A 10,143-nucleotide genomic window follows, 5' to 3' on the forward strand; every position below is an offset into this window, starting at 1 on the left:
TGAAGGTTCAGTTGGAGAGAGTTTGCTACCATTTTTTACTGTTGTATGTCTACATGGCAATTTTGACATCTCATTTGGAGATGCTCTTAGATGTTGGATTCAATAAATTTGTAAATACAAAACTAAAAAAAAATACACATATGGTGGGCCCAACACACTAACCGAGTGGAATCTTGGGCTAAATTTGCCCCAAAATTGAGTTTGGGGTTAAAACTCATATTTGACCCACAAGGGTTGACAGCAAGTTGAGATAGATTTAGAACCTAAAATTTAAGTTTTACTCCAAGAATTAGAGTAAGTACTGGTTTGGTACTGAGGTGCTTTTATAAAAAAAAACTGAGCTCAAAAAAGTGTTTGGTAAACACTTAAAAACAACTTATTTTCACAATTTTGGGTGAAAAAAAGCTGAAATTAAACGTGAAACAGCAAAAATGAGCTTATTCTTACAGTACAGCAGAAACAGTTTTTTTTTCAAAACACATCAATACCAAACCAGCCCTAAGTCTAGTAAGATGTATATTTGAACTTTAATTACAACTTTTTAATATTGAATGAAAATTGGAATTTTTTTTCGATTTATCCTACACCAGTGCAAGTAGATTTTGATGGAACAATGCGTGAGAAGCAATAGGTTGTGTCCGAGTTAAATTATCTATGAGTTTGGTTGGAAGTGTTTTTTAAAATAGTTAAAAGCGTCTTTTGTAAAAATGTTTGTGAAATTGATCTTTAACAAAAATACAAATAAATCATGGAAAAACATTTAAGTGTTTATAGGAAGAAAAAAAAACACATAAAGTGTTTCTTGTAGAAAATACTTCAAATGTTTTTGGAACTCAAAATTTTTTTCTTTTTCGAAAAGCGCTTCATGATTTTGAAACCATTCCTAATTGAGGAATACGGATCATCTTTTTGAGGATTCCAGAGATTAGTGAATCATGTCTGTTTATCGTACATCTTACTGTCAGAAATCATTTTATTTAAAATTGAATACAAACAATACCTGACAAAAACTGTCTGCATAATATATGATGAACATACATAATTCACGAATTCCCGAGATCCTTACAAAGACGATCCGGAGAGAATAGTGTTGGCTAATTGAGCCTATATTTGTATTATCAACTATTAATGTTGTCATTTTACTGACGCAAGACGGACGGACGACATGACGTAGGATGAGAGAAGACAATACACGCGAAACGCCTCCACTTCAAAATTCCCAACTTCGGAGTTTGGCGGGGTGAGTTCCCAACTTCCCAGAGAAAAGAGAGCGCTTGCGCCGTTGCGCGGGCTGAAGGGCTAAAGTAAGCTCATGCTTTCGATTTTCGTCTTTTGAGTTTTAATCTTGATTAGTGTACATATCTTTCTTCAATTTTTGCTTAATTATTAATTAATTGAATACGTGGAATTATTCTTGGTGTGTTTTAATTTTAATTTTCACCATTGAACTTTGATTGCTCAAGGTGAATCTCACACCATTGTCGATTAGTCGAATCAGTTTTCTTATGAAGAAATTAAAAATTAGAACTTGTTTTAATTTTCTTTTGTTCATTGAGGTAATTAAATTTAAGGGCAAGAGCAAGATCCCTTTTTTGTTAGTAAAAACGAGAAATTGAATTGAAAATTAATTTCAATTGGATTTGGAATCGTATTTTCATATGGGAATCCGGTTTTTCTGGTTTGCATTTTGATGCATGTTTGACTTTTGGTTTCGTAAATTTTCGCTAGAGAGCATTTTTCGTGGCCATGAATGTCAATGGCTTCTCATCTGATGAAGATGAAGTCATTGCGAAACTGCTTGATATGGGATTTGAGAATTCCGCTGTCGTAGATGCTGTAAAAGAAGTAGGCCCTTCATTTGATGATGCATTGGATTATGTATTGAATGGTTGTAGTAGAAACAATCAGGGAGCATTGAGTAGTTCAAGATGCACCACAAGGAATGTGAAGGCTTTGGGGAAAAGGGCTTTTACTGCTCCGGGTCAAATTCGACAGTCTAGCATACTGGATCATTTTCATTCCACCGGTAGACCAAAACGGATTAAGACTGAGGTTGTACCTGACGTTTCTGTTTCTGGATCAAAACTATGTGCTTCTGTAGAACAATGTGAGAGACCTCCTTCTGGTGTGGATCATAGTGTTGAAGTCTTGACAGAATCGTCTGCATCGGATTGCCTGGACATTCAATCAGATTGGGAGAAGACAGCTAACAGTCTCTTGCAAAAGCATTTTGGTTATTCATCATTAAAAAGTTTCCAGAAGGAAGTCTTGGCTGCTTGGATGGCTCACCGAGATTCTCTTGTTCTTGCCGCAACAGGGTCTGGTATTATTTCTTGCTTATTTTTGTGTCTGTTTTCCTTATCTTTCTGTTAGATGGTTGGCTACATTTACTCATAATTACCTTTTATGCAGGTAAATCTCTGTGCTTCCAGATTCCAGCACTGTTGACAGGGAAGGTGGTGGTGGTGATTTCACCGTTGATAAGCTTGATGCACGATCAATGCTTAAAGCTGGCAAAACATGGGGTTTCTGCTTGCTTTCTTGGATCTGGGCAACCAGATAGTACTGTGGAAAACAAAGCAATGACAGGGATGTACGACATAGTATATGTTTGTCCTGAAACTATCTTGAGGTAAGAGACTTCTTTATTAAGTGGCTTTTGTTTTACTAATGTCTTGAAGTGTCTGAGAAATTGCAATCTATCGTGCTACAGACTGATAAAGCCACTTCAAAAATTAGCAGAAAATCGTGGAATCGCACTTTTCGCTATTGATGAAGTCCATTGTGTTTCGAAGTGGGGGCATGATTTTCGGCCTGACTACAGGTTTGCCAGATGTCTGTTTACAAGTGCATCATATACACCACTACAAATTAATGGTTGGATTTAGGAATGACTGATGCATGTCCTAAACGTGGGCATAGATGACATGAGCATTATTAGTCATTTGGATCTAGCCTCCAAATCGGTATGGCATCATTTTAGTTCTTTTGGATTCGAAAGTTATCATGTTTCCTTGACACGTATTTCCAAATGTTTCAGGAAATTGTCTGAGTTGCGAAAGAACTTCAGTGCTTGCAAGGTAAAATTCTTAAAATATGATATACCACTGATGGCATTGACTGCTACTGCCACAATTCAGGTCCGGGAAGACATTCTTAAGTCATTGTCCATGTCAAAGGAAACAAAGGTTGTGCTAACTTCCTTTTTCCGGCCAAATCTAAGATTTAAGGTAAGTTTATTGTATTAGTTTTAGAAAAAGTTTTAGTCTTATTTTAGGTTCTTTTAATAAAATTATCAGCAGAGGGTTTTGTTCTGCATGGATAAATCATAGATTCCAGTTATGATAATTTCTTATATTCTTCATCCATTTACTTTTATCATAACTTACAGGTACAACATAGTAGAACATCTGCATCAACTTATGAGGATGATTTCCGTGAATTGGTAGACATGTATACTGGAAAGAGAAAAACAGGTGAAAAGAAAAAAATGATCATGTCACAAGAAATAAACGACCTCCTGAATTGCTCTGCTAATAATACCATATCAGAGGCAGATAGCATTTCTCAGGATGATTTGGCCAATATTGAGGATGACTTCTCTGACAGAGATGATGAAGCAAGTTCATCCCAGGAAAATGGTTCAAGTGCTTCAAAGGGAAGGGAGCTGTCAGTTGACTACTTGGAAAATGACCTTGACATCTTCCAGAGCGTGAATGATTGGGATGGTATTGTTATTTGCAATTTCTATTATTTTTCTCTCTTATCCTTTCCTTTGTTATATGATCTAGGACTCCTGTGATATCAGTAATAGACTTGATAGTTGTCAGATATGATTATTGTTCAATGCACTTATCTTTTCATACAGTTAGCTGCGGTGAATTCTTGAGACAAACTGTTCGTGATGACTGGAATACTAGAAAAGAAACTAGATCTAATATAACTGATCTGCCAAATAAACCGGAAGAAAGACTAAGACTTGTGCAAGAGCCTTTACAGAAAGGGTCAACCATCATATATGTTCCTACTAGAAAGGGAACGTTGAGCATTGCAAATTATCTTTGTCGGTGCGGGGTGAAAGCTGCTGCCTATAATGCAGCGGTACGTCATGGATTTATGACAGTTGCAGGTTTTTATAAATGCATATTATTCTAGTGTTCTCTTCTAGATGAATGTTGGTGATGGATTTTTTTGACTTTCCTATCATGCTAGTTCATTATTGAATTCTACTCATTATCCAATTGCTAACTTAAAGATGATCCATGCTGCCAGTGAAGTCTATCTCTTGTTTGCTATCCAATTGCTAAATTGAAGATACTCCATGCTGCCACTGAAGTCTATCTCTTGTTTGCTAACATATATGTGGGTTTAATTTTTCTCCAGTTGCCAAAGTCGCACCTAAGGCAGGTCCACAAGATGTTTCATGAAAATACTTTAGAGGTATGAATTTCAGGCTTACGGAAGATGCTAAAAATGTTGAATTCCTGATTGTTCTGTGCTCTATATGTATACGTATATGTATATCACATCTAAAACTTAAACAGATTTTTTATGCATATGCTGGATCACCTGTTAAGCATTGGAATTTGTTTGAGGCATTTGTTAATAAATTTCAATTTAGCAACTTGAGGTTTATAGTTTCATTTGTGTTCATTAATGATCCATTAAGTTCTGAAAAATAATCATCTTAAACTTAAAAACCAAGTATTGAAGAGAAAAGGTGGGGAATCTAAACTCGACATTAAAATTATTTTCCTCCCATTGTAGGTTGTTGTTGCAACAATTGCATTTGGAATGGGAATTGACAAACTAAATGTCCGAAGAATCATCCACTATGGCTGGCCACAGGTGATCTTCTTACTCTAGTTTTGCTTCATTTTGTTTGTTCTAACTAAACATAGATTCAGTAGTTTGCTTCTTTGTTTACGCAGTTATATGCGGACTACAGCTATTGGTTTATTACTTAACTATACACTGCTGTGTGTGAGCTTCTTATAACATTTTGCTCTATTATAGAGTTTGGAAGCATACTATCAAGAAGCTGGTCGAGCGGGTAGAGATGGAAAATTAGCCGACTGCAGTAAGTTGATTTTCAGAATATGAGCTGTAACTAGGTTAAGTTAGTTGAAAATTTTAACCTTATATTTCTCTTTGTGACATAAGCTAACTTTATGCATTCCAAGCTCATGTATATTCTGCTTGAAACATATCTGCTTTTTCTCCTTATATTTGCATTGTTAAATGTGACTTTTGTTCTGAAGTCCAGATTGCGGGATTGGACTTAAACCTCGTCTGTTTCTCTTGAGCAGTTTTATTTGCAAACTTAACAAGAGCTCCGTCACTTTTGCCGAGTCGAAGAAGTGAAGAGCAGACAAAGCAAGCATATAAGATGTTATCAGATTGTTTCAGGTTTATGTTAAATACATCTCCTTGCAACCTTGTTTGTTTCACACGCTTGCAGGCAAATACAGGACCGGTATTCTATGCTTCTCTGTTTACTTGCAGGTATGGAATGAATTCTTCATGCTGTCGGGCTAAAAAACTTGTGGAGTACTTCGGGGAGGATTTCAGTAATGAAAAGTGTCTCTTGTATGTATCATTTCTCCTCTTTTGAGGTTCTGTTTTGTATATTTTCTTCACCAGAGTTTGCTTTTGGCCAGTTTATTTTTAATGTGTTTTATCTTTACTCGTGCGTGACGGTTTTTCATATTTTATGCATATTAATCAATTTGCTTCAATGCAGCTGTGATGTGTGTGTAAATGGACCCCCCGAACTGCAAAATTTGAGGAAGGAGACGGATCTCCTAATGCAGGTTATTGCTGCTCATCATTCAAGTAAATACAGGACCGGTTTATATGATGATGACATGGGTACTGATATTAGACATGAGAGGTATATGGGAAAGCTAAATCTCAGGATGATTGTCAGTAAAATAAGGGAGCAGGTGGGTTCTCTCTCGCTCTCCGCTTCTTTAAAATTCTTGCAGTGGCACTTAAGATGCAACTCAAATTCTAACACATTGTTTGGTCATTTTCATACGATGGGCATGGATGCTGTTTGCAGTCTCAAGAATTTATGGCAACCGAACTTCTTTGGTGGCAAGGCCTTGTTCGAATCGTGGAAGGTCAAGGCTACGTCAAAGAGGGTGATACAAAGGTACAAACATTATCTTGATCAGCTAAGTCTTTCTCTGCATGCTTGATTCACCACACGTGCGTCAGTTTCTTGCTTGGTGTGATCTCACATTTTCGACTTAAACATTCTACGCAGACACACGTTCAGCTAAAGTTCCCCGAGCTAACAGAACTTGGGTTGGAGTTTCTCAAATCCAAAACGGAGCAAACTTTCTACGTTCACCCTGAAGCGGATATGGTACTCTCTGCAAGCAGACCTAAATCTTTCTCAACTTTTTCGGACTGGGGCAAAGGCTGGGCTGATCCTGAGATTCGGCGTCAGCGGTTAGAGAGCATTCGAGGCAACAGAAAACCATTTAGCTCCGGAGGTAAAAGAGGAAGACGAAAGTCACGAAGGCAACGAAATAGTCCAAGTTTGAAAACTGGTCGAGGTAGAATAGAGGCCAAACTCTCCAATAAAAGTGTCCGGCCAAGGTCCTTGAATCATTGACAAGTTTGGAATTTACATGTAAGACATTGTGATGTGATCAAGGATTTAAATATGTGAAAAAAGGAAATGAAAAGCTTTGCATATGTGACATTTTCTGTCATTTCACGTTTAACCATTGATGCTTCTTTTTCACCGAACTAACTTTATTATCAGCATCACGTGAACTGACAAGAAAATTAATACGTGTGTCAAAAAACTGTTTCATTTAACCTTTATTTTATGTAACTACTGCCCGCTTTATATGTCCGTTCACGTGAAGCAAGTAAATGATATTTAAATTTTGTAATTATTATGTATGTATCACCTCTTTTGTTGTTAATTTCATGTGAAACTGATGACGCTTCTTTTGTCACCAAACCAACTTTATTATTGACATCACGTGAATCGGCAAAAAAATTAATACGTGTGTCATAAACTGTCTTTATATATCTAAGCGCAGTTTTTATAGAGGAAATCAGTCTAGCTTTTAGGAGCATACAAATTTCAAAATTTCTAAGATGTATATTTGTTATTGAGAAAAACAAATATAAGGAAAATGCAAACGGAGAACCCACTCAACAACGAGCGCATCTGGTGTAGTGGTATCATAGTACCCTCCCACGGTACTGACCAGGGTTCGATTCCCTGGATGCGCACGAGTTTTTTTTAACATTTTATACTTTTTACAATCAGCATGGTACTCATTAAGATGACAAGAACATTAGTACATATGAAGTAACAACCAATACACAGTGGCGGAGCCAACATGAGTCCATTGTTTGCTGATGCCAATAACTTTATAACATCAATATATGTTTATCTGTATATTTGTGTACGACACTTATATATAATTACGGCAAACTGAAAGGATAAGTCAAAAACACTGAATTATAAATTGATGGTTCTGTTTTGCTACCCCATGTATAGTTATTTTGTAGATTGTTTTTTCCTTTCCTTTGTCTTTTTTTTTTCTCTGATATTTCTTATGTTCAATAAAAAGTTTCACTTGTTAAGCCTGGACAAAACTAAACAGAATGTAGCATAATTTGGTATGTACTCATCAGAAGCGTGATGAAATGATCCAAATAAGTTTTTTTGGCTAAAGTTATGACCTCAATCTTATAAAACAAGCTCCGCCTTTTTTGAGAAAAGGTTTGTCGAGATCCTTAACCCGTCTCAAAGAATAAAGAGGTCTCGTATAATTTCGGAGATGATGTCACGTATTATCTTTCTTAGAGATGATGGGCAGGTTTCCTTGAAATACCAGGCAAAAAGGAAAAGTAAAGATTATTCCTTAACGAGTTATATGGCAAACCCATATCGTACGTACCTCTACTTGAAATGCCATCCCTTAAAGTAAAGAACCTTCAACTACGTTCCCTTCTTTCTTCCATTTTTTTTCTCACATCTCCTCTTCAAGTCTTCAACAAATGAACACCAACTCCATGGATTTCGGCCGCGTAATTTTCGCTCTAATCGGCTTCTCCTCCTCGCTCTTCTTCTTCGTGCCAAACGTCAAGAGTTGGCGTACGCAACAAGTAACGACTGAAAAACTGAGGATCATCAGTGAAGCATTGAAGCAAGCGGAAAAAAGGGCGACGAGGTTTCAAAAGAGGCATGATCAAATTCTACGTCAGATATCCTCGTTCTACTTGATAAATAAGGAGCTCGAGGGGGCGTTGGCCGATTCTCGGGCTGCGATGAATGAAGCTTTGGAGTTTGCTGCAAATTTGAGGAAGTTGCAGATGAAGATCATTTGCTCTTTCCCAAGTGATGATCAGCTTGTAGCCATGATAACACATGCAGGTTAATTAATTAGGAGCTAATGATAGGATCATGTTGGAATTAATCATTAATTATGACGTAGTAAATGACCAGTTTTCATTTCCAAATGCCAATGATTCAAGGAAGTTTGTTTAAAGACCAATCCATGATATTTTTATTTCGTGAAGAATACTCAGAGAGGAGAGATTTTTCAGTGTGCCAAAAATACAGCCCGGTACACCAAATATCATAACACAAGTTGTTGGATTTTTTTTCTTTTTCGAATATGCAACCACTTGTTTTTTGTCACTTGATGTATCATGTTTTCAACACACTAAAAAATTTATCCCAATAAAAGCTTTGTGATCATTTATGTGTAGAAATAGTTTAGTGGGTTGATATAATTTAACATTTTGCTGTGTTATAAATTTGGAAATGATTTACGCATGTCTTTTTGAATGGGTGCATTTTTCCTCATTATCCTCAAGTGATGATAATGTTTATTACTTTATTTATTATCATTGAATGAGTTTAAATTTTGATATTGGTGTCTATCCACTACATAGATCTTAAAATTTAAATTGGGTAAATATCAGTTTACTACCCTGTTTGGGCCCAAAATAATAGTTTGGGCCGAGGGTAGGATCACTCTCGGCCCAGGAGGCCAGGCGGCAAAAGGACCATGGATCGGTCAACCCGTGGGAGTCCAAACCTAGGGCGGTTAGGACGAATCCTAGTGCAATGGGGAGTCTCGACGGGATCGGATATCCAGGAAACTAATCCAGCTTAGCTAAGGACTAGGTTCATAGTCCTAGTAGGTGTAGGATTGGTCGAGGTGATCCGGAGATGGAAACCTAGTCCGAGTAGGATGTAAACTCGGACTCAAGGTTCAGTACTATAAATAGGGGACGCTGTGCATCAGGAAAAGCCCCTACAAAATCAATACAAAATTGCCCTGCGCAAACTCTCACAACTTGTGATTTTTCTTTTTCTTTTTCGCTGACACATCTTCCGTTGGCATCAACAGCACTGTGAAAGCAACCGGTGATATCTTAAGTCGGCATAGATAGCTCTGTCACCGTAGAATCAGCCGATCTCGCAGCATCTTCCGTTGGCATCAACAGCACTACGGCGAGGACGACTGGTTACCTATCCAAGTCTCGGTCGAGAAGGATTTCCGAATTCTTATTGGTCGAGGTCATCTCATCAGCCTTCTCGGCGAAGTAAGGTGTTACCAGGTTATTGTATTCGGCACGTTGAAAGCCGAATTCGGTTCGTGAACTTCGCATTTTAGCAGCCTTGTCTTCAGGCTCCAGAACCCAAGAGGCCGAGAATTGTTCCTTCCTCGGCCGCAATCGCAAGACACAGAAGTCATTAGCGCGCTCAACGCAACATCAACAAATTTACTCCTCAGCCGAGCTCGGCCGACGAGTTGGCACGCCCCGCAATCACCGAAGGACGTAGTTAGCTTAGAAAATACTCGACCTGCGCGCCACGTAGGCTCTGTAGTTTCTAGGGTCAACATTTTGGCACGCCCGGTGGGACCCAGTGCTAAACTACGAAGTTCATGCCAATTGAAACACGATCGGTAAAAAAGAAAACAGCTATGGGAAAGTCGACAACCGATTTGCCGAGTCAGAGCATAGGACAGAGTGTGCCACAGGCGCAGAACCTCCTCAGCGCTGCGACACCTGAGTCCACGAGCGCGACTCGCCGAGAGAGAGAAGTTAATCTCGGCGGTCAGCCCCGTGGTTTAGAGATCCCTAACAGAAACA

The 10,143-nt window shown here is 38.0% G+C and overlaps 1 protein-coding gene and 1 non-coding gene across 3 annotated transcripts; both read left to right on the forward strand.

Annotated features, from left to right (window-relative positions):
• The first annotated feature begins 1,136 nt into the window (after window positions 1-1,136).
• Window positions 1,137-6,737, forward strand: LOC103433925 (ATP-dependent DNA helicase Q-like SIM). Of its 2 annotated transcripts, none has more exons than XM_008372222.4 (15): window positions 1,137-1,304; window positions 1,729-2,323; window positions 2,413-2,632; window positions 2,714-2,824; window positions 3,041-3,230; window positions 3,392-3,728; window positions 3,869-4,101; window positions 4,384-4,440; window positions 4,768-4,848; window positions 5,017-5,080; window positions 5,310-5,409; window positions 5,506-5,589; window positions 5,744-5,945; window positions 6,065-6,157; window positions 6,272-6,737. In XM_008372222.4, exons 2-15 carry the CDS (start codon window positions 1,747-1,749, stop codon window positions 6,623-6,625), a joined length of 2,703 nt encoding a protein of 900 aa, XP_008370444.3. In that variant the 5' UTR covers window positions 1,137-1,304; window positions 1,729-1,746; the 3' UTR covers window positions 6,626-6,737. The 2 variants fall into 2 exon arrangements, with proteins under 2 accessions (XP_008370444.3, XP_070676908.1); XM_070820807.1 differs by having other exon boundaries at window positions 1,156-1,304; window positions 1,896-2,323.
• A 452-nt stretch (window positions 6,738-7,189) lies between these two features.
• TRNAG-CCC (transfer RNA glycine (anticodon CCC)) lies at window positions 7,190-7,260 on the forward strand. The gene has a single exon. It is a non-coding gene; the product is annotated as a tRNA-Gly (tRNA).
• The last annotated feature ends 2,883 nt before the right edge of the window (window positions 7,261-10,143 follow it).

This window comes from Malus domestica, chromosome 04 (genome assembly GCF_042453785.1).
Source record: "Malus domestica chromosome 04, GDT2T_hap1".
Classification (NCBI taxonomy): Eukaryota; Viridiplantae; Streptophyta; class Magnoliopsida; order Rosales; family Rosaceae; genus Malus; species Malus domestica.